The following is a 25,110-nucleotide window of genomic DNA, read 5'->3' on the forward strand; positions in this document are numbered from 1 at the left end:
TTGGGTCGAAGCACTGATACGTTTAAGGGAATAGACTCTATGGCAACTGGTCTGCAATTTTAATGTAAATTAATTGTAGTTTATGGTTGTTTCTGCTATTTAAATCTCGTGTACCTGCAGGACTGCAGATGGAAATGAGCTAAAAGCTATATCTTGCAAAAATCATCTCTTCCTTTTTTTAGATTAATGTTTTTATCCATGCTCTCTGGTTTGCACTTGTTTAAAACACAGTAAGGTACGTTTATTTATATAGCACAATTTCAGACACAGAGGCAATTCAAAGTGCTTTACATCATCATTAACATTTAAAGGTGGGGTGGGTAATTCACTTCAGAAACACTTGTTATATTCCATGGAATGCTCTTAACATCCCGATAGCAATGAATACATTAAATGCTTTGCCAATAAATACATACAAATATGTCATCTGTGGAAGCCGTGGCGCTGTAAAAAGCACGACCAATCATCTGAGCCGGCCCGGCTAAAATAACTGGATGGCCTACCTGCCTGTCAGCCTTCCATCTGTGCACAAACTTATCTCGTGCCCTCATTGGTCATGTGCGCGTTCGTGTGTGTTGGAGGAGGGGCTCTGTAAGGAAGTGGCAGATTTCTTCCGGCTGTGTATTTTCAAATTCTAGCGATCTCGAGCCGGTTTCTCCATTCTTACCTACCCTACCTTTTAATAAGAAGACAACAGAAAGGAACACAATGGAATAACAGATTCATAAAAACCATGCATAAAAGAGATAGTTTAAACACAACATTGTAAATAGAGCAGGTGCTAAAACAAGTTAAAAGAATTCTGGGTAAGCAGCTGAAAAAAAGTAATGTAATGTAATGTACAGTATTATAAAATATTTTCTATGTGTTCCTCTGCAGGTGGAGCAGTCGAAGGTCCTGGTGAAAGAGGGTGGTGTTCACCTCCTGCTCACCATCGTGGACACGCCGGGGTTTGGAGACGCCGTGGACAACAGCAACTGGTGAGTTCATTTACCTCACTGTGATCAGAGGTGGCAAGTAGTGGAGTACAAATACTTTGTTACTGTACTTAAGTACATGTTTCTGGTATCAGCACTTTACTCCATGACTTTTTACTTTGACTTCTTAGATTTTGAACACAAATACCTGTACTTTCTACTTCTCACATTTTGAACACAAATACCTGTACTTTCTACTTCTTACATTTTGAACACAAATACCTGTACTTTCTACTTCTTACATGTTGAACACAAATACCTGAACTTTCTACTTCTTACATGTTGAACACAAATACCTGTACTTTCTACTTCTTACATGTTGAACACAAATACCTGAACTTTCTACTTCTTACATGTTGAACTCAAATACCTGTACTTTCTACTTCTTACATGTTGAACTCAAATACCTGTACTTTCTACTTCTTACATGTTGAACACAAATACCTGTACTTTCTACTTCTTACATGTTGAACACAAACTTCTTACATTTTCCAAACAGGCTGGTTCCTTTAGTTTGAATGTGTGTTTGGTGGCGTGATCATTATTATTTAGAGTCATTGCGTGCCTATTGATTTGAACACGATCCGTGTATCCATCATTTCCTGGTCTTCTCTAAAGAAGAGGGACCAATGAAAACGTTGTCATGTTGCCGTTGTTCAGCATGGAAACATTCATTAGCTAACAATGACATTATTGTTCTATTAATATAAAGGGAGGTCAGGTACTCTTTAAAACAGCTGCTAGTTATGGGTACTTTTTACTGAAGTACATTTCAAAGCCCTCTTTACTTTTACTTGAGTAAAGAAGTTTAGTCAGTACTTCTACTTTTACCAGAGTATCTTTAAACACGAGTATCTGTACTTCTGCTTGAGTAACGGATGTGTGTACTTCTACATCTCTGACTGTAATATACTGAAGATGTTTCCCTGTACTGTAACGTGTTTCTGTTCCTCAGCTGGCAGCCGGTCATCGACTACATCGACAGTAAGTTTGAGGATTATCTGAACGCAGAATCTCGAGTGAACAGACGTCAGATGCCCGACAGCAGAGTGCAGTGCTGCCTCTACTTCATCGCTCCCTCCGGACACGGGTACGCACCACAGGAATACATATATATATATCTGTAACTACTCTGGTCTTGAAAGAACATTACGCATCGAACTGATGTCCACAATCACGTTTATTTACCTCTTGGAACAATTATGAAACACCGTGAAAACGTGTTCGTCTAGTAGACCAGCAGTAGAAAGGCACGTTATTGACATTTAGCGCAGTTTTACTCACAAAGTAAACATCCGGGGCTAGAGGTCACATGACATCCGGGAAAGATAACTCTTATCATTTTTAACAATATAAAACAAAGTTCAAGCATACATTACATTCTCTTCAAGAATACAAAACAATAAATAAGGGCACTTCCTCTCTTTAACCAGGTAAAAGTCTCATTGAGTTTAAAATCAGTTTTTCCAGAGCGACCTGGCGCAGCATGAACAAAGTTACAACAGATGAACACAAAACAATACAGGCAGACGAATACAGCTGTAAAACACTAATGAAATGGCACGGTAACCAGTCAATATGCAAATAAAAGTAATCATAATGATGGGGGGAGATTCTGAAGAGTCGTATCGGGAATTTCTCATACTTTTTTCCCGTTGTCTTTATTAATCTTTTCCACATTTATAAGCACACACAGGAAAAAGACAACACACAAAAACAAAGACGAAAAAATGTACGTTGCATCCCTGCTAAATTAGAAAGTTAACAACCATGACATAAACTGACATGGCAGCTTTAAAGCAAAGAAGTACAGTAAAGTAAAAATATTAAATAAGTAATACAAACTGACCACTTTAAAGGTGGGGTAGGTAAGTTTGAGAAACCAGCTCAAGATCGCTAGAATTTGAAAATACACAACCGGAGAAAATCTGCCACTTCCTTACAGAGCCCCTCCTCCAACACACACGAACGCGCACATGACCAATGAGGGCACGAGATAAGTTTGTGCACAGATGGAAGGCTGACAGGCAGGTAGGCCATCCAGTTATTTTAGCCGGGCCGGCTCAGATGATTGGTCGTGCTTTTTACAGTACTACAGCTTCCACAGATGATATTTCTTTATGGATTTTTTGTCAAAGCACTTCAGATATTCATTGCTATCGGGATGTTAAGAGCATTCCATGGAATATAACAAGTGTATCTCGAGCCGGTTTCTCAAACTTACCTACCCCACCTTTAATAGTATAAACCAATGTATTTGTTCAGACTATTTTCTCAAATTGATAGATGGCTTCTCTTTGCAAATTCAGATCAAACCCTTCACATCAGACGTTGCAGATTGTCGTGTAATGTTCCTGCAGTGGATCATCTAATCAAATTATGCTTTGCAATCAGATTTAGCAATAAGTAAACACTCAGAATCTTTATTTTATAAGACTCATCCGGACTTTGAAGAGACATCATTCAGACGAAAAACAACTTGCAGCTTTCAGGAAACTCAACACATTAGACTGCAATGAACCCATCTTTGTCCTCGTTGTTCTCGTGGCTCATTTATGACTTAATAACCTCAGAGAATAATCAAAGCTTTCTCCCATGAATTAGTTTCTGATTTAATGAAATGCACAACTTTAATAGCAGAGAATACTGGAGTTTCTTTCATCTCAGAGAGGATTATTAAGCCGCTTCCTCTCAGCTCTGTAACCTCATTCATTTAACCTAAAATTACCTTATTACACCGTCATATATCCAGAGTCCACTCCGATTGATTTACGACGCTGTTAGGTCTCTCCAGATGTGCAGTGTGAGGTCAGACTTGTTTTAAAATCTGTCGTCCTGCAGCCGAGACTCTATTAACCTGTAAACGTCTCTCCTTCTCCTCAGACTGAAGCCCCTCGATATTGAATTCATGAAGCGGTTACATGAAAAAGTGAACATCATCCCCCTCATCGCCAAAGCCGACACAATGACTCCTGAGGAGTGCCAACAGTTCAAACACCAGGTGTGTGTGTGTGTGTGTGTGTGTGTGTGTGTGTGTGTGTGTGTGTGTGTGTGTGTGTGTGTGTGTGTGTGTGTGTGTGTGTGTGTGTGTGTGGTGTGTGTGTGTGTGTGTGTGTGTGTGTGTGTGTGTGTGTGTGTGTGTGTGTGTGTGTGTGTGTGTGTGTGTGTGTGTGTGTGTGTGTGTGTGTGTGTGTGTGTGTGTGTGTGTGTGTGTGTGTGTGTGTGTGTGTGTGTGTGTGTGTGTGTGTGTGGTGTGTGTGGTGTGTGTGTGTGTGTGTGTGTGTGTGTGTGTGTGTGTGTGTGTGTGTGTGTGTGTGTGTGTGTGTGTGTGTGTGTGTGTGTGTGTGTGTGTGTGTGTGTGTGTGTGGTTCAGAGGTTTTTCTTTTAATCTCTTAGTCTGTTAAGTGGCATAAATAATCAAATGCACTTTTTCCAGCATTATGTGTTTCACGAATCTGACTTATTTAGTACTAGTTAAAGGTTTTAAAAATGTACGTCATGTTTTAAAGGTTACGAATATGCATGAACTCAAATATACTCCTTGTAAGACTCTTGATTTGTAACCTCTCACTGTCAAAATCAGTCATGTAATCCCCAAATATTTTAGTATTTGAAAAGAAAATATCCCATTTTGTGATTGCCTTAGAAACACGGCAGGCTAGTGAAATATACAAAACAACGACATTGGTGACGAGCCACAGAAAGGGAAGCGTACAAGACAGCCTGCAGAATTATATACTTTCACTTCTGTGGGTAAAAATAAAATCTGTAGACTTTATTTATGGCAGTTGCTTTTATAATTACATTTGACATTTTGTGATACAGGATTCTAAAGCCTGCATATTTTCGGTACTTCAATTTATTTCTGTAAGCTTTGATGTATATAGACAGACATATGTAGAAAGTAGCGTGTGCACATTGTACATATACCCAGTATGGAGACTAATGATTGAAAGGGAACACATGACGGTTCACCTTGAGCAGAAGCCAGTCTATAAACAGCCCGTGTATTGATGACTCTCCGCTGGAACCATCGACGTTCCTCTTCATCGCCTCTCATCTGATTTTCCATCTCACCCCGGTTCCTCTCTGCAGATCATGAAAGAAATCCAGGAGCACAAAATCAAAATCTACGAGTTCCCGGAGACGGACGATGAGGAGGAGATGAAGATGGTCAGGAGGATCAAGGTGTGTTTTTCTAAAGAAACGTTCAATAAAACAGATTTTACTGCAGCGATGATATCGTACCCACACACTCTGTTGTGCGTGAGCTATGCAGTCAGTCGTGTAATCCTCAAATATTTTAGTTTTTGAAAAGAAGCGATCCCATTTTGTGATTGCCTTAGAAACATGGAAGGCTAATGAAATGAAAAATGTAAGAAAAATACAATAAACGACATCAGAATCAGAAACAGGTTTATTACCAGGTAGGTTTAAACGTACGAGGAATTTCACTTGCATGCATCCATAAAAAACAACATCACAAAACGAGCCACAGAAAGGGACATCCTGCAGATATACCTTAACCTTGTGGGTAAAAATAAAATTCTGTAGACTTTATTTATCGCAGTTGCATTTATAATTAGATTTTAGATTTTGTGATACAGGATTCTGAAGCCTCTTCATCCTCCTCCTCCTCTTCCTCTCTGCAGGATCGTTTACCTCTGGCGGTCGTTGGCAGTAACACCATCATCGAGGTCAACGGGAAAAGAGTGCGTGGCAGGCAGTATCCCTGGGGGGTGGCTGAAGGTGAGAAGACACACACACACACACACACACACAGAAACACACACACACGGAAACACACACACACACAGAAACACACATGGACACACACATAGACACGGAAACACACACACACACACGGAAACACACACACGGAAACACACATAGACACACACACAGAAACACACACATAGACACGGAAACACACATAGACACGGAAACACACATAGACACACACAGACACAGAAACACACACATAGACACGGAAACACACATAGACACACACAGACACAGAAACACACACATAGACACGGAAACACACATAGACACACACAGACACGGAAACACACACACAGACACACACACATGGAAACACACACACACATAGACACACACACACACACATGGAAACACACACACACACACGGAAACACACACACGGAAACACACACTCACACACACACATAGACACACACAGACACGGAAACACACACACACACACATAGACATACACACACACGGAAACACACACACACATAGAGAAACACACATAGACACACACAGACACGGAAACACACACACATGGAAACACACACACACATAGAGAAACACACAGACACGGAAACACACACACACATAGACACACACACAGAGAAACACACACACCAATATTTCCACTGTGTATTGGATTATTGATCAGACATCATGTGTAGATGGTTTGCAGAGCAGTAACACAATCCATGTGCCGTTTAAATCAGAATCACACAACTTTATTTATTCCGAGAGGGAAATCGAGTTTGTGACAATTGATCCATTTAGGGTAAAAGTGTATATAAACATAAGAAACTAAAGATACATACATATAAACGTCCAACACAAAATGTAAGTTTATATCACTGGTTCAACTCAGGATCCATGTATTTGTGATCCTCTCCAGAATGGAAGTAGTCATCACATACAGAGCATCAACTAGTTCCTGAACAGTGTCCTTCACATGCTGATATACAAGAGAGGGAGTTACACAGTCACAAGATGGAGGAATAGAAAGCAGTATTCAATGTTTACTTCAGATTAGCTCCACGTCAGAAATGATCATGCTTGTCATATGTCTCTCTCCATAGAGGCTGAATCATCATGTTAATCACATAGCTATCATATGCCTCAAACAGTCCTGATGCTCTTCTAGGTAATCATACATCCTGTCATGTTCACAGCTACAGTTGGGATACCTTTGTTATCATGTGTACTCTGATATTGGAAGAGGACATTCAGTATTTTTCCAACATAAGTTATAAAGCATTTGATGGTAGGCCTCACATTACACACACAGTATTTTTCAGTGAGAAACTTAAGAACTTAATAAGTAGATAATGAGATTACTCCACAGGGGGCTTTAAAACATGTCTGTGTCCTTAATTTAACTCCTTAATCACTGTTAAACTGTCTGATGACACAACACCAGTTAAAGGGATCAGTCGCATGTTTTTGCTCAGAGTAACAGACACAACCACTATCTGAGCTCTCTTTGAATCCACCAAACTCCATTGACAAAAACAGTCATTTTAACTCTCAGAAGACGGTAGTTTCCGCCGTAATTCATTTAGTTTGTATTATTTAGTAATTTGGGTGTTTTTAATGGTACAGACTAGCTGATTGAGGCAGCGGGAGACCAGAACGTCTAGTTTTCTGCATTTAATGATGACTGCTTTAGTCAATGGAGTTTGGTGGATTTGAAGGTAGCAAATATAGTGGCTGTCTGACAGCGGTGACAACAGCCTACAGGTGTGTGTAAAATAGCTAGTTATACACTGACTATGGCTTAATACCTTATCAAACCTACATTCAAAACATTCAAACTATCCCTTTTAATGTTATTTTAGTCATGTTTTCTGCAAACTGGCTTTGTCAGGTTGTTTTTCTTTGATCTACTAACAGTGAAACGTCCCATCAGGACCAAAGATTAGCAACATTTCAAGCCTTTTATGAAGAAACCACAAGCAAGCAATACTGATGCTTTAAAAGAAGCATCACCAGAGTGTTTATAGTGAAGCTATTAGTGGGAAAGTAGAAGTTAGTCTGTGCAGCGCAGGAAATGAGAGCTGAGTTTGACCTCACACAGGAAGTCTCTGTCACAGTTTGGTGAGACATTCAAAGCTTTAAAGATACAGTGTTCAGATAAAGTGACACGTAGCACACTGAGAGATGTTCACTGAACCGTATGTAGTGTCTCTACTTTAAAGAGTCCTCTCCTGCTGATGTTCAGGTGTATATCAGTATGTAGTGTCTCTACTTTAAAGAGTCCTCTCCTGCTGATGTTCAGGTGTATATCAGTATGTAGTGTCTCTACTTTAAAGAGTCCTCTCCTGCTGATGTTCAGGTGTATATCAGTATGTAGTGTCTCTACTTTAAAGAGTCCTCTCCTGCTGATGTTCAGGTGTATATCAGTATGTAGTGTCTCTACTTTAAAGAGTCCTCTCCTGCTGATGTTCAGGTCAGTATGTAGTGTCTTTACTTTAAAGAGTCCTCTCCTGCTGATGTACAGGTGTATATCAGTATGTAGTGTCTCTACTTTAAAGAGTTCTCTCCTGCTGATGTTCAGGTGTATATCAGTATGTAGTGTCTCTACTTTAAAGAGTCCTCTCCTGCTGATGTTCAGGTGTACAGTATATCAGTATGTAGTGTCTCTACTTTAAAGAGTCCTCTCCTGCTGATGTTCAGGTGTATATCAGTATGTAGTGTCTCTACTTTAAAGAGTTCTCTCTGTTAGTGTAGTAAAGGTGGTTTGAAAATATATGCAGCCTGCTGGAGGACTGTGGGAGTTTTACTATGAACTGTTTGTCTGTTGGGATTTCTGGAATACCAAAAATGTCTCTGGCTCTGAGTCAACACAAATATGGAGAGAGAGGGAGGAGAGGCGGAGGAGGGAGAGATGGAAGAGAGAGAGGGAGGGAGAGAGAGATGGAGGAGATATGCAACCTCCCAACCACAGAGAGGACTGTGGGAGGTTTAATGCAGAGGGAATGCTAACTGGTGCTAAAGGGATGCCCCCTGCTGGTGCTCCCTCTCACTGCAGCTCTCTGGGTTATTATTATTGTAATATATTGGAGATTATTTGAAATATGTACCTTACAAAGTGCTTCACAAAGACAGTAAAAGAAACATACTGAAATGATTGTGTTTCAAAGAATATATCAAGTTATCAGTGTACTGTAGAATAAGAAAAAATATATAAATAAAAGATAATGGGCAGTAAAATTATATTATTGATACAAAATATATAATAATAATACATTTAATTTGTATCGCGCTTCTCATCTGCCAAGACAAATCTCGAAGCGCTTCACAACAAAGGACACGGATACAATTTGAGAGATTAAACAAATAATAATAATTAAAAAAAGAAAGAAAGAAAAAAAATATATATAACTGAACACATCCTTAAATTATACTGTTTAATAACAATTACATTCATTAGCGTAGAAAAGCATTGAATAAATACAAATATGTCTTATTGGTGTAATAAAATAACACATCAATTGTAAATATGTTCTGGGACTGAAAGCATATGCAATAAAGTTTAGATTTAGTTAGCCAAATAAATTCCAGTTAAAGGGAATAATTCCAAGTTTATAAATAAAAAACTACTACTTGTGTCTGAAGAGATGTTCTCTGCATATATTTACTTTGGTTTTCTTCCAAGGTTCATGTGTTTTCTCTCTGAGACTCTCGCTGCCCTGATATTAATTGCGTTTTTTAACTGATAATAACCAGACATACAAACCAAGTTGTTTAAAATGTATGTTGTATCTGCTCTGTCTGTCCCTCACAGTGGAGAACGGAGAGCACTGTGACTTCACCATCCTCCGAAATATGCTCATCCGGTGAGAAATGTGTTTAAAGTACAACACTAGTTTGTTAACAGTGACTTCAAGTATTGTATACAAAGATGAAAGGAAATGTCATTAAAATGTAAATGTTTCTTTTCCCCCCAGCACTAATATGCAGGACCTGAAGGACGTGACGAACAACGTTCACTACGAGAATTACCGCAGCAGGAAACTCGCTGCAGTCACGTACAACGGCATGGACAACAACAAGAACAAGGGACAGCTCACCAAGTACGTTCATCTGCTCACAATAATTAACTATAATAATGATATCATGATAATAATAACAACAATTAAAGATGCAAGCAGAGATGAACCACATGAACCCATTGTGTTATCTAGCATCATGTAGATATGCTAGTCCTTGACCATTAACAAAGGGGACATTTGGGGACGTTTAGTCTGTTTCCACTGGAGTTCGCTCTGATTATTTAGGGGTTAGTCTGCACCGGATTACAGGGGCGCTGCGCCCTGAAACAAAAATGCAGATTTCCCCCGTAAAATGTTAAAGTGATTCCAGAAAACAATATTTCTGTTCCTCAAAAACTGTATAATTCCTCCAGAAATCAGAGAATCAAACAGAGCGTCAGACGGCAGCGACAGCTTTGTTTTTATGGAGCTCCGACGTCACGTTGTTGTTTACGCCACGTTGTTGTTTACGTCAGGAGACATCTTGTATACAGGCGTCATCTTCTCCACAGAATGTATATATCTTATAAACAAGATCAGCGCCTACTTTAATGTTGTTTCTCTTGTAACGCAGTACTTATATACTTTTGGTTAAGTACAAGATCTGAGTACTTCTTCTTCCTCCGTTTACTGTGACCTTTGATATGTCTTATACAAGATCAGAGCCACAGTCCTCGTACTATATCTTTCTAGAAAACCCCCTGTTATTATTATTTATCTGTTGATGTGTATGGTTCTTGTGTCTGTGCTCTGATCATTGGATTTTTAAAAGGCCTTAATAATATCAACTAGTGGGATAATGTCGCTGCTGAGTGTGAACAGAATCTGTAGTTCAGAGGTCGCAGTCTGCAGACACTCAGACAGATTAAAGTGTGCAAGCTGTCACTGAATCACACACACACGCACACACACACACACGCACACTAACTGAGCAGCAGTGTGTTTAATCTGTACTAACGGAGCTCTAATCCACCGCCTGCTGAAGCACGTTCACGGCAGCATGTTAAGAGTCTGTGTGTTTGTTTCTAGGCCTGAGACATCTGACAACATGTAAGTGACTTCTTCAAACTCCTCAGCTTCATCCCCTCGTTCATTCATTCATGCTTTCCTCCTGCATCGCTTTGAAATGCCGACATGTATCTGATTTAAATGCATTGGTCCTGCTTGGCTATTACATCATTCCACAAGAGAGACGGGGATACCTTCCAAACATCTGTGATCTGATTAATGTGATGATCTGAAATCAGCTTCTCGCTTTGCTGCAGTTTCATTGATTAACCTCTGAAGCTTTAACTACTAACTAATCAATGAACACTAAACAAACACGGACTAATTGATCCTCTGATTTGTATTATTCTGGGAGGAACACTTTATTCATCCCGGGGAAATTGGGTTTTGTGAAAGGTGCTCCATTATGGAATGAAATAAATAAAATAACAGGATACAAATGGTTATGGAAACATAGAAAATAAGTTAAGAATTAGCTAAATAAAGATATTTATATTAACTTAAAGGGGACCTATCATGCAAAATGCACTTTTGTACGTCTTTTCTACATGAATATGTGTCCCCGGTGTTCCAGGGAACTCACCAAGTGTCAGAAAACACAACCCTCTCTATTTTCCTCCATACCCAAATCTCTAAAAAAGGGGCTGCAACGGATCTGATAAAAACTGATCCAGATTTGAACACTGTCCTGACGTCAGGACGGTGGCGCTACGGCTATTGGGCCAACTCCACCAATCAGGAGGAGACAGCCGTTCGAAAGCGCTGGAGACGCTGTAGTACATATGCCAGGCCTGTAGGTGGTGCTGTTCTCACTGAATCAGCCCTTGCAAAAACAAGTGCAAATTGGGCGAAATGAGGCATGGCTAAAATGCATGATCTGTTTGGTATTTTGAAAAAAAAAAGTATAAATATGCCTTATATAGGTATGGTCCTACACTATATTATTCAAATATAGCATGATAGGTCCACTTTAAGGAATATAATTTAAATATAAATAAATAATAATAATTATATATACATTTCTGGCAGCTGCGGTGTTTCCAGTTTGGCTGAAGAAAATACAGAGAAGTCAACAAACTGATCCACTAACGGAGTCGATTCATCTGAATAACATTCAACTCGTTAACTTAGTGCAAGGAAGCAAGTTGGATTTATCATATTTATCATATTTTTAGGACAGGCAAAAACTAAACGTACCCAACACAAGAATGAGAGGACAATACTCGTGAAAAAACAAAGAAAACAGCAAAGATTGGACAACAAACACAATTTATGTAAATACTGTATCTACAGCTCCAGAAAAAACTAAGAGACCACTCGTTAATGTTATTAGTTTATAGAATAAAATAAATACATTTTACTCAAATACATACCTATAAATAGTAAAGCAGGGAAACTCATAATGTTCAGAGGTCTCATACATTTTTCCAGAGCTGTATATATTATATTAGATCAAAACACAAACTAAGGCTGATGGGATTCTTCGTCACGTTGCGTCGAGCCATGCTAACAGCTAGCTTAAAGCTAATAATACATGCTTTGGCTAATTTCTTTGTTTTGTATCTCTACACAGCCAGATCTTAGCTGCTACTTTCTTCTAACTAACACTGTAAAGAAAATGCTTTTGCTTTCCTCCTCCTTCATATTAACAAATCAGACACGTTGTACACTCCAGGAGCTCCAGCCTGTCTGCAGGAGAGAGGGCTTTCAGCAGGAGAAGTGGGTTTGGGGCAGTTTTAGGTTTGATTCCCAATAACACCTGTTCTCCTGTTGAACCCTGTCACCTCCCTCCCTCCTCGCTGGGAAGGAAAGCACTTCCTCCTCTTCCTCCTCTTCATCACTCTGCAGTCAGAAAGGCTCCTTTAAGTCTGTAGGCAGGGCACGATTCTGCTGAGTGGGAGTTTTTAAACCCTGCTTTGTGTCTGCAGGAGTCCTCTGGCCCAGATGGAGGAGGAGCGGCGGGACCACGTGTCCAAGATGAAGAAGATGGAGCAGGAGATGGAGCAGGTGTTTGAGATGAAGGTGAAGGAGAAGCTGATGAAGCTCCGAGACTCCGAGGCCGAGGTAAACAAAACATTCAAAAGGCTTTATGTGTTATAAGATGAAGCGTAGTCGTTGGTAATAAAGACTTAAAGGTCACTTATTCTGCAAAATCCACTTCTCCATGTCTCTTCTACATCAACATGTGTCCCCTCTTCTTCATGTCTCTTCTACATCAACATGTGTCCCCTCTTCTTCATGTCTCTTCTACATCAACATGTGTCCCCTCCTCTTCATGTCTCTTCTACATCAACATGTGTCCCCTCTTCTTCATGTCTTTTCTACATCAACATGTGTCCCCTCTTCTTCATGTCTCTTCTACATCAACATGTGTCCCCTCTTCTTCATGTCTCTTCTACATCACCATGTGTCCCCTCTTCTTCATGTCTCTTCTACATCAACATGTGTCCCCTCTTCTTCATGTCTCTTCTACATCAACATTTGTCCCCTCTTCTTCATGTCTCTTCTACATCAACATGTGTCCCCTCTTCTTCATGTCTCTTCTACATCAACATGTGTCCCCTCTTCTTCATGTCTCTTCTACATCAACATGTGTCCCCTCTTCTTCATGTCTCTTCTACATCAACATGTGTCCCCTCTTCTTCATGTCTCTTCTACATCAACATGTGTCCCCTCTTCTTCATGTCTCTTCTACATCAACATGTGTCCCCTCTTCTTCATGTCTCTTCTACATCAACATGTGTCCCCTCTTCTTCATGTCTCTTCTACATCAACATGTGTCCCCTCTTCTTCATGTCTCTTCTACATCAACATGTGTCCCCTCTTCTTCATGTCTCTTCTACATCAACATGTGTCCCCTCTTCTTCATGTCTCTTCTACATCAACATGTGTCCCCTCTTCTTCATGTCTCTTCTACATCAACATGTGTCCCCTCTTCTCCATGTCTCTTCTACATCACCATGTGTCCCCTCTTCTTCATGTCTCTTCTACATCAACATGTGTCCCCTCTTCCTCATGTCTCTTCTACATCAACATGTGTCCCCTCTTCTTCATGTCTCTTCTACATCAACATGTGTCCCCTCTTCTTCATGTCTCTTCTACATCAACATGTGTCCCCTCTTCTTCATGTCTCTTCTACATCAACATGTGTCCCCTCTTCTTCATGTCTCTTCTACATCAACATGTGTCCCCTCTTCTTCATGTCTCTTCTACATCAACATGTGTCCCCTCTTCTTCATGTCTCTTCTACATCAACATGTGTCCCCTCTGTGTAAAGAGACTCTGAAAGTTTCAGGAACAAAGATTCTCTCTCTTTTTGATCCATTTCTATAAAAACCTGTCTGAAAATGAGCTGATCAGATTTTGGCCACTTTATGATGTCATAACGATGTTTTGTCTTGAGTAACCATTAGCCAATCAGCAACCAAGGTAACCCACCCACCTTATCACCTGAATCTCCTCCTAGAGCACCATTGAGTTCTTTGTAACCAAATCTCTCTCAGAGGGGCGTGGGGAGGGGCTCCTTATTTTCATCTAAAGTAACAGACAGAGAATCAGCACTTTGGAAACAGGGCTGAAACAGAGGGGATTATGGGTAATGCTGCAATGATCTGTTTGGTGTTTCAGCCAATCAGAGACAGGCTCTGTATATATCTGAGACCTCTAGTATATTGATGAAAAACAGGATAATAGGGGACCTTTAAACAAATGACGGTGAACGCACTAATGAGAGTTTTATACGTTCATTTATTGATGCCTGTTTGTTAACCTCCTGCCTGTCTGTTTGTTTGTCTGTTTGTTTGTTTGTTTGTTTGTGTGTCTTTAGCTCCAGAGGCGTCACGAGCAGATGAAAAAGAACCTGGAGTTGCAGCACCGCGAGCTGGAGGAGAAACGCCGGCAGCTCGAAGAGGAGAAGAACACCTGGGAGGCTCAGCAGAGGATCCTGGAGCAGCAGAAACTAGACGCCTCCAGGTAATAACACATCTTATTTATATAGCGCTTTTCCTGCAGCTTTACAGGTGAACCATAACAGAGCTAAATATTAGCTTATTTACCCTGAAAACATCCGTAGTCATCAGTAAAACTACAACATCGAGACAATTAAATTGCATATTGTGTTAAAGGGAAAAACCCACTGGAGTAAATCTGTTGTCTCAGAGCTATTTTTGAATGAACCACCTTCTAAAAATACTTATTTAACCGGCAGCGTTTCTTATCTTTAAGCTTAAACTTCTTATATATTGAATTCTCACTTTATTACTGAATTAGAAAAATGAGTTTAGCAGTAACAAATGTTACCTTTTGTCTTTGTGAGTTAACATTATTGCAATCGGTTAATATAAAGAAAACGAAATAAGTAAAACGTCATGATTTACCGCACATTGATTAGCACACAGCGGACTGTGGAGTGTATCCTTCAATGATCTCCTCCAGATTATAATTTAATATCATCATAATGTGTACGTTCAGCTCATCTTGTTGTGGTTTTTTATTTAAATGGTAAATGGACTGTACTTATATAGCACTTTATCCAGTCTTTAAGACCCCTCAAAGCGCTTTACATACTACATGTCATTCACCCATTCACACCCATTCATACAGAGCAGTGTACCTTACTCTAGGAACTAACATTCACACAGAGCAGTGTACCTTACTCTAGGAACTAACATTCACACAGAGCATTGTACCTTACTCTAGGAACTAACATTCACACAGAGCAGTGTACCTTACTCTAGGAACTAACATTCATACAGAGCAGTGTACCTTACTCTAGGAACTAACATTCATACAGAGCAGTGTACCTTACTCTAGGAACTAACATTCACACAGAGCATTGTACCTTACTCTAGGAACTAACATTCACACAGAGCAGTGTACCTTACTCTAGGAACTAACATTCACACAGAGCAGTGTACCTTACTCTAGGAACTAACATTCACACAGAGCATTGTACCTTACTCTAGGAACTAACATTCACACAGAGCAGTGTACCTTACTCTAGGAACTAACATTCACACAGAGCAGTGTACCTTACTCTAGGAACTAACATTCACACAGAGCAGTGTACCTTACTCTAGGAACTAACATTCATACAGAGCAGTGTACCTTACTCTAGGAACTAACATTCATACATAGCAGTGTACCTTACTCTAGGAACTAACATTCACACAGAGCAGTGTACCTTACTCTAGGAACTAACATTCACACAGAGCAGTGTACCTTACTCTAGGAACTAACATTCACACACCGTTGGCCATCGGGAGCAACTCAGGGTTAAGTATCTTGCCCAAGGATACATCGACATGTTGACTGCATGGGCTGGGATCGAACCCACAACCTTCTGGGTGAAAGACGACCACACTCCCTCGCAGCCACAGTCGCCCTTAAAATGTGTATTATATTGGGTTTTTAGTAAAAGCACCAGGGCAAGATTTCTAATTTGAAATAGCACCTTTTATATACTGAACAGAAATCTATGAATTAAATAAAACATGCCTCATTGAATTCAGAAAGCTTCACTCCCCTTACTAACACTGTGTTTATGGATGAAGGTAGAACACTTTTTAATTTACGATAAGATTTACTTTATTGATGTCAATTTGGGATTTTTCTTTCATCCCAGCAGCATGTAAACAAGGTATTGTACATCATGTGAAAAGGTTCAAGGTTTTGTATTTGTCATACGAACATAGCTACAGAGTAGTTATGCCGATGAAAATCTTAGGTCACAGGCTTCTCCAACAGTGCAACACAATACAACAGATAAACAGACAAATATAGTGCAAGTAAATAGTAAATACAAAAAGAAAAATAGTTTGAAATAGTGAAATAAGAGTCTATATGCAAGCTATTGGAATGATATATTAGAGAAATAGAGAAATAATTACTAAGTAGCAGCCAGATGAATGTTATGGATGTTGTTTCAACAGTTCAGGTGTTTAACGGGAGGCGTGTGGCGCAGTGGATAGAGCGTTGGTGTTGGGATCAGGGGGTCACAGGTTCAAACCCCACTGCAGTCAGCATGTCGTTGTGTCCCTGAGACACTTCACCCCAAATTGCTCCTGTGGTGATTGTCCACAGTATTGAGTATATATAAAAATATATAATATATTAACAGATGTTTTAACCCAGGCTCTGCATGCACAGCAAACCACCAATCACAATCATTCTTGATCAGATCACAGCAGGATAACCGAGCTAGCTCAGCTTGTTGCTCTGATAACTTAAGATCCAGACTATTCCACTTTTTTTCTCTCTCACTTTATTTTAGAACTATTTTTCTTTTTGTATTACTTTTACTATCTGTATTATTATGTTGCGTTGTTGGAGAAGCCTGTGACCTAAGATTTTCAACGACATAATTACTCTGTAGCTATGTTAGTTTGACAATAAAGAACCTTGAACCTTGAGACGTCCGTGACTAAAATCCTTCATCCGGTTAAATATAGTTAGAAAAATACCAATTGTATAGCATTAGAGTTCAAGAAAGGATGGTTTGGGACAACAAAAACTGTCTTTTCTTCAATTCCTGTATTTTTTCATATCGCAATATATATCGCAGGGGAAGAAAATATCACAATGTCAGTTTTTTCCAATATCGTGCAGCCTTAGTAGGGTTTAAACCTACCTACCTCTCAAAATAGAAGATAAAACGGAACTAAAAAGTAAAATATATACATGTTGACAGTTGAAGATAAAAGTCTGTAGACTATCTGATAACCAAACACTACGAAGGGCCAGATCACAGGTAATACAAAGTATTTGACCTCTGTCCTCTTGTGTCTGCAGGACCTTGGAAAAGAACAAAAAGAAGAAGATATTCTAACCCTCCGGAGGACCTTCCTGATGTTTCATTATTTCCTGCCCGCCCTGATCTGAGAGCGTCTGTCCATCACAACATACTGTGTGATAATCAAGAGGAGCCAGCAGGGGGCGCTGTCGTCTGACTCTGAATCTAACCAATCATGCTCTCCCTCGAGTTCCCCCTTAATACGATCCTTGTATCCCTTCAGTGTGCGCTCACACGACACGTATACTCGTAGAAAACACCTTCGTGACAAACAGGAAGTCTTTCTTTCCTCCTTTGGGAATGTCGGACGCTGCGTCCTTTTTTTAATGCCAAAAACCAAACGAATAGCTCGGCCTGTCGCGGCTGCAGCTCACCTCAGGCACTGTTATTTTTTATATAAATATATATAAATGTATCTTTCGGTTGACTTATTATTTAGGTATCACATTTAATTTCCTCCCAGTCCTCTTCCAGCTCCTGAAATGTAAATTGTTTAACCACAAACTGCAGTGTTTATCTTCGACCATGTGTAACATTTTCTTACTTTTGTTGTCGTTTTCATTTTGTATCGGCCCTGCTTTTTGTTGCTTTAGTTTCTAGCCTTTCTGTTGGACGCCAAACATTTATTCCCGACTCACGCCGAGTGTAACGATGTTCAAGAAACTGCTCCGAAGTGTTTTTACGTGAATTTATTTTCCACTTCTCGTGCAGATTCTATTCAAACGGAGTATTTCCAGGGTGTGGAGGTGTTGCTGGAGGAGCCTCAGTAACTGCAGCTTCTTCACATCACATTCAGCACTGTCTGTGTAACGCATCTGCATTTTTAATGTCCTGTTTTTATTGTTAAAAAGTCACATAATAAAAATTGTGATGGGGAAAAAAACACAGATGACTTTGTCTTCAAATTGCTGCCCTCATGTTGTTGAATGAGATACGACTTTATTTATCCTGAAGGAAATTGTTGTGCCAGAGTTAAACAAATACAATAAACACAGCAGCATAATAATAAAACTGTACACCAACAGTGCAGTAAAAAGAGCAATTCAATAACTACAGGAAACAGGCGGTCACATCATTAAGTAAATATTAACAGATACGTAAGTGCACGTTATCATAGAACATTATTAATAATAATAAGGATATTGCACATGTTATATAGCAGCGCGTGTGGAATTGTTTGCCACATCACTGTGTTTCTGTAACGGCCTCCACTGCTCTGGTTTCAGGTGTTTCAGGTGGTTCAGGTGGTTCAGGTGCAGACGTTGTTACCTGGCTGCAGAGATTAGCTTCTATTCAGGCAGGAGAGAAAAGGGAGTTTCCAACACGGACGTTTGGAGAGAAGCTTGACGTTCCCGTTCATCCCGGAGATGTTGGATAGTGTTGAGGTCAGATACAGACACGTTAAGTTCTTCCACAACAAACTGGGGAAACTAATTAGCTTAAAATGGCCTTCCACTAGTTAAAAGTTTGCAAGTTTTATTGGATAGAGGGAAAAACAAATGCCTCATTCCTTAGCATTTATTAACACAAAGATAAGATGAAGCTTTATTGATCACCAAAGGGATTCAGGTGTTTCAGCAGCATGAGGGAAAGGCAGGGTGAGAGTTCAAACTGGGATAATGAACAAAGCAAACACTGTGTTCACACCGGAGTGACTCAACAAAATACACTTTGAAAACAGTTGATTTTTGGGTTTGCTGCTAGTGTGTACTATCCCTCAGTGAATTGGTTGTGTGTTTTTGCTTTGAGTTGTCACAAATACTATAAAAGTGCTATCTAATTGCAATCAAGTTACTAGGAACAAGTGGATGGTTGGGAAATTGCTCAAAAACTAAAAATAACCTTCAGATTAATTTTTTTAAACGCGTTTCTGTGTCTCTTAGTTTAATTGGCAGTGTTGTTTTTAAGTAGTCATTTGATGATGCCCAGATTTTATGAAGTACTCTTAGTATACAGCAGTGATGCATTTTGGTTTCTTGTGAACTAAGATAAAGATAATAAGATAAGAAGTACTTTATTGATCCCAATTTGGGAAATGTTTGCTTTGCAGCCGCATCAAAAGACAAGGCATTGTACATAAGAGAAATTAAAAGACTAGAAATAAACCATTCAAAATGTAAACGTCTCAAAAAGAAATAAAATAGCATTAAAAAAGTAGAAAATATACATGACAAGCAAACATATACAAAGCAGGATATTATATACATTAAGTGTGTAAATGCAACAAATGTCCATATTCGTTTAATAAGAATTGTGTTTTTAGCAGCACTCTTGAAGTGTTCATGAAACTGGACATGCAGCGATAACTGACATTTTAGAAAACAAGTTAGAAATGAATGTTTTTCTGGTGTTTTAAAGATTCATAGACCTGGAGTCTGTGTCCAGCAGAGGGCAGCACTGATCCTCCTGGTGGTGAGTTCAGGGACTTCCTGTGCTTCTCATCAGCTTTATCAGTGTCCCCCTGCACTTTAACCATGACCCAGCTGTCTCTGTGATGAACTTAAAACCCTGATGTGTTCTCTGTTAGGTTTTGTTTGAGGATATAACCTTTCACCCACTGAGGAGACCTTCCTCTCAGACATCTTCCTCCTCAGATCAGCTTCATCAGGAACACACAGTGCTCCTCAGTCTGTGAGCTGATCGCTGCCAACTTGGCTCTGAAGACGCTGAAGGCTTCAAAGTGAGCCGGTTTTATTTGGCTGTTAGAAGGGATTCAATTCCTTAGCAGTCATTCAGGAGGGTCTGGGGTCTTTTGAGGTGTTTCCAACCTGCTGTGGAAACACGGGCAACTGGTTCCCAATCGGGCCCTGCAACCGCTTTGGTTGAAAGGGGTATTTGGGTTCTTGTGGTAGTTCTAATAATGCAAATAATAATGCATTTTATTTATAGAGAGCTTTTGTAGAAACTCAAAGACACGTTACAGAGTAACAATTCATAAAAACAATTAAAACAACACTAAAAATATATAAAACACAGATTAAAAGCAGTTCTGAAGAGGTGAGTTTTGATTTGTGATTTGAACACGGTGAGATCGGGGGTGAGCTCTGGGGTGAGCTCTGGTTCTTGGTGTATTTTATGACATCGTGAGGAGGGTCGAAGCTGTTTGTTGGGGGCTTATCAAGATAGTTTAATGAGAGTATTTAAGATTGTGTGTTTTATTCAACAAAGGCGTTAATTGAGGTCTTTAAGGGTTGCCATGCTAGTAGTGGTTTTCTTAATGTAAGTAAGAGGACTTTAAAGGGTTAATATGTTCTTAAAGGGTTTTTTTTGTCAAGGTTTGGGGTCAGTGGGAATATGTTAGGGTTGGGAAGTGGTTCTTTAGGTGAGTCCGGCCACATTAGGGTGATCTGGGATTGATGGCATCATATCAACTACAAATAATTAGATTTATAGAGAAGCTAACATTCTTTAAAATCCGCCAAAGGGCCACAGAATGAAAACATTACATTACATGTCACTTGTTAGACGCTTTTATCCAAAGCGACTTACATACTCAATACTGTGGGCAATCCCCACAGGAGCACTTTGGGGTGAAGTGTCTTCAGGGACACAACGACATGCTGACTGCAGTGAGGTTTGAACCTGTGCTCCCCTGATCCCAACACCAACGCACTAGTCCACTGCGCCACACCCTCCCTAACGACCCCAAACTAAATCTAGAAGATCTTCAATGTGACATATTTCTCAGCATCTCAATCTGTCACGAGAAACTGGCTCCAAATCAGGAACTGGAACCACTTTGGTGGAAAAGGGAATTTGAGTTCTTGGTAGTTCTGGTTCTTGGTGTTTTTTATGACATCGTGAGGAGGGTCTAAGCTGTTTGTTGGGGACTCATGAGGTATTTTAGATTGTGTTTTATTCAACAACGGGGTTAATTGGGGTCTTTAAGGGTTGCCCAGCTAATAGTGGATTGTTAATAGGAAGTAAGAGGGCTTTAAAGGGTTAATATGTTCTTAAAGGGGGGTTTTGTCGTGGTTGGCGGTCATTGAGTCATATTTTAGGGTTGGGAAGTGGTTCTTTTGGGGGAATCCGGCTACATTTGGGGGGCTTTTGAGTTGATGGCATCATATAATCAACGAATATTAAGATGTATAGAGAAGTTAACCATGTTTTGAAAGCTGCCAAAGGGCCCAGAATGAATCTAGAAGATCTTCAATGTGACCTATTTCTCAGTATCTCAATCAGTCAGTATTCTATTCTTTGATATGATGAAACCATGGATGGGATTTAATGCAACGGGTCAATGACGCTTCCCACTGAAACATATTCACACTACTTGTGTTGCTAGGAAACAGCTGGTGTCCAGGTTTCACTTCCTGTCCACTGTTGACTCGAGCAAACACTGCAACAGGAGATTAGTGTGGGTCCATTCAGAAAGCCAATATATGGACGAGCTGCACAATACAGTGTCTGACAAACCCACACATTTGGTTTTATGTATTTAAAGTAAATCAGCATTGGCTTGAAGTATTGATCTTTCCTTAAATCTGTCTCTGCCTTTGGCTTATTCAAACAAAAACTGGACCCTTTGGACTCACACACACGCACACACACACACACGCACACACACACACACACACACACACACACACACACACACTAGTGTACCTCAGAATCACGCCACATCCCTTCATGTTTGACATCTAGTCTCCTGTACAGCCTCTCCTCTTCCTGATTGGCCGGCTGTACCCCAGGTTGCCCAGGTGAACACCCTCTCAGCCAATCACAGTCGTTTACACTAAAACCCCATGTGTCAGCCCACATGAGAAGTTATGAACTGATCACAAATCTGATTCTACACGACATCCCAAAATCCCACATCCCTGCACATCTGTACTGTCTCGAAATGATCCGTTCATGAGTGTTTCGTTACACTTCTGTTGTGTTTTAATGAATCTCCTTCGATCAGGCATCGAGGGGTTCAGGTCAGGTCATAAAGGATTCAAGGCTTTTATTGTCATGTGTACATAGCTACAGTGTAGAAATACAAATGAAAAAAATCTTAGGTCACTGACTCCAACAGTGCAACACAATAAAACAGATCAAATAGACCTGAACTGGCTCTTCGTGGATTTTTTGGCCAATCGTAGAGTTTGAATGCTCCGCAGGCTGCAGGGAGGATTCATTATTACGCTGACATTGACCTGATTCCCCGAGAGCTGCAGAGTTTCTGGGTTAGTTCCGGATCTCTGCAAAATACATAAGCCTGCAGCAACTGAGGCCGTTTGCTCTCTGTCCGAATGATTTGATATCCACTTAAGAGAATGCATGTAAGGGAACAGGAGAATATTCAACTTAGAAGAACAGTAATACTTACTTGTTAAAGAGCATTTTGCACTAATATTTAAACATATTTTACTACAGTATAACCGTACTTTTATTGAGCGTTAAAAAGCCTTACATCTTTAAAACAAACTAGCCCTTTTGCTGCATATATATAACATCTAGGGACAATAATAAGCAGGTAGAACTGGAACGTTTAAGATGAACAAGAAGCTAGAATGTTGGCGCCATGACTAAGCTAAAACTCACATACTAACATAACTAATTTTGACGTAAAATGTAGGATATACTGTGTCCCTAATGCATTGTATCTGGATTTTGTGCAGAAGAGAAACCACAGTCTGGAAGAAAAGCTCACAAATATAAGGTTTTATAAATTAAAATACCACAAGGTTAGTAATTTAAGACATCCGCCACGGAGAGATGCCATCAGAGAACGTAAATCCTAAGCCGCCCTCATGTTTACTAAATTCATATCTCTCTTGAATCCTCTTAACTGATTTGGCTGTGGATCAGACTCTGATTTAATTCTTTGTTTCCGTTTGCCCTTTGCAGAGATGACCATGCGTGCTTTGCCACGAGAAATTCAGAATCAATATATGGATTAAGTCCAACTAACCATTACATTTGACCTCTTGTCTTTGGTCTGTCTTCACATCATCTCTGTTCGTGTAATCTTCTCCTTCATCCTTGTTGCATAAAAGCTGAGGTCAAGCAGAGGTGGCGATGTCAGGAATTTCTGCGCTGGGGCACCCGTCTGTAAATAGATCTGTAATGTGCACAGAGGCTTATCCCTTCAGAGAGTCCTGGCACACAGCAGCCTGTCTGCACTCTGCAGGGCTAAAGATCCATGGTCTGACGGCACATTGATAAACACAGTGCCATGAAGAAGAATTTGCATTTGTAAGATTAGAGCTTTGCAAAACATGTCCGTCTTGAATGCTTGTCCTGTGGCAGGGCTGCGTTCAAAACCAATCCACGAGTCCAGAGCAAATAAAGTTCTGCTCAAAACCATAAAAGAGTGGAGCAGGAATGAGTCCTAAATCCTGGAAATGCATTTCATCACTTCCTGTCCCCTGGTCTGGAGGTCAATGGTTTCTGAATGTGTTTTTGTTGTCCTGAAATAAGGTCTGTGGTTAACACAAGCTGAAGAGATTTTAATGTTTTATTCCCCACTGGTGGATTTAAAAAGTGTCTAAATGAGACGACTAAACGTCATCACGCCCAACATTAGCCTCCTTTAGCTTAGCGGTGGTGACGTGAAGTCATGTGACCGTGCTGTAGTTCCTTTATAGCCCAACATTAGCCACCTTTAGTTTAGCGGTGGTGACGTGAAGTCATGTGACCGTGCTGTAGTTCCTTTATAGCCCAACATTAGCCACCTTTAGCTTAGCGGTGGTGACGTGAAGTCATGTGACTGTGCTGTAGTTCCTTTATAGCCCAACATTAGCCACCTTTAGCTTAGCGGTGGTGACGTGAAGTCATGTGACTGTGCTGTAGTTCCTTTATAGCCCAACATTAGCCACCTTTAGCTTAGCGGTGGTGACGTGAAGTCATGTGACTGTGCTGTAGTTCCTTTATAGCCCAACATTAGCCACCTTTAGCTTAGCGGTGGTGACGTGAAGTCATGTGACCGTGCTGTAGTTCCTTTATAGCCCAACATTAGCCACCTTTAGTTTAGCGGTGGTGACGTGAAGTCATGTGACCGTGCTGTAGTTCCTTTATAGCCCAACATTAGCCACCTTTAGCTTAGCGGTGGCGACGTGAAGTCATGTGACTGTGCTGTAGTTCCTTTATAGCCCAACATTAGCCACCTTTAGCTTAGCGGTGGTGACTTGAAGTCATGTGACCGTGCTATAGCTCCTTTATAGAGAGGCGAAGTCCCTCCCCTTCCAGTGGGACCCATGGGACCTTATTTCGGAAAAAGTTTGTATTGAAGTCAATGGGGAGAGAAAGATTATCTTTCGATCCCGTTTGAATTGTGCCACGAATTACACATATGATGTTTGTCAATCTTAAAAAATAATTTCCATGTAAAAAAAGTCACAGTTTGTCGTAAAACTGTTGAAATATAAGACTATGAAAAATACGCAACTAGAAAGACTACAAATCCCAGAGTCGCGTAAGTGATGTCACAATTGTTTTCCTCCACTAAGAGATAAGAGATAGCTAAGATCAGCGCCATATAGATATAATCTATCTATATGGCGCTGGCTAAAATAAGATAACTTTAACAAGATGCCTGTGTGCT

General features: G+C 40.1%; 1 protein-coding gene across 3 annotated transcripts in view; it reads left to right on the forward strand.

Moving 5' to 3' along the window:
* sept7a (septin 7a) overlaps positions 1–18,463 on the forward strand; it is a 54,040-nt gene extending 35,577 nt beyond the window's left edge. For 2 of the 3 annotated variants that reach the window (XM_034131094.1, XM_034131096.1), the window contains 11 exons: positions 880–980; positions 1,933–2,067; positions 3,861–3,978; positions 5,073–5,165; positions 5,630–5,726; positions 9,532–9,583; positions 9,695–9,820; positions 10,808–10,828; positions 12,715–12,850; positions 14,613–14,758; positions 17,576–18,463. In XM_034131094.1, coding sequence (XP_033986985.1) covers positions 880–980; positions 1,933–2,067; positions 3,861–3,978; positions 5,073–5,165; positions 5,630–5,726; positions 9,532–9,583; positions 9,695–9,820; positions 10,808–10,828; positions 12,715–12,850; positions 14,613–14,758; positions 17,576–17,612 — 1,062 coding nt within the window. In that variant the 3' untranslated portion in view covers positions 17,613–18,463. The remainder of the gene's footprint in view (positions 1–879; positions 981–1,932; positions 2,068–3,860; positions 3,979–5,072; positions 5,166–5,629; positions 5,727–9,531; positions 9,584–9,694; positions 9,821–10,807; positions 10,829–12,714; positions 12,851–14,612; positions 14,759–17,575) is intronic. The other variant, XM_034131095.1, reaches the window with a different exon arrangement.
* The last annotated feature ends 6,647 nt before the right edge of the window (positions 18,464–25,110 follow it).

The sequence above is a fragment of the Trematomus bernacchii genome, unplaced genomic scaffold (genome assembly GCF_902827165.1).
Source record: "Trematomus bernacchii unplaced genomic scaffold, fTreBer1.1, whole genome shotgun sequence".
Lineage (NCBI taxonomy): Eukaryota > Metazoa > Chordata > Actinopteri > Perciformes > Nototheniidae > Trematomus > Trematomus bernacchii.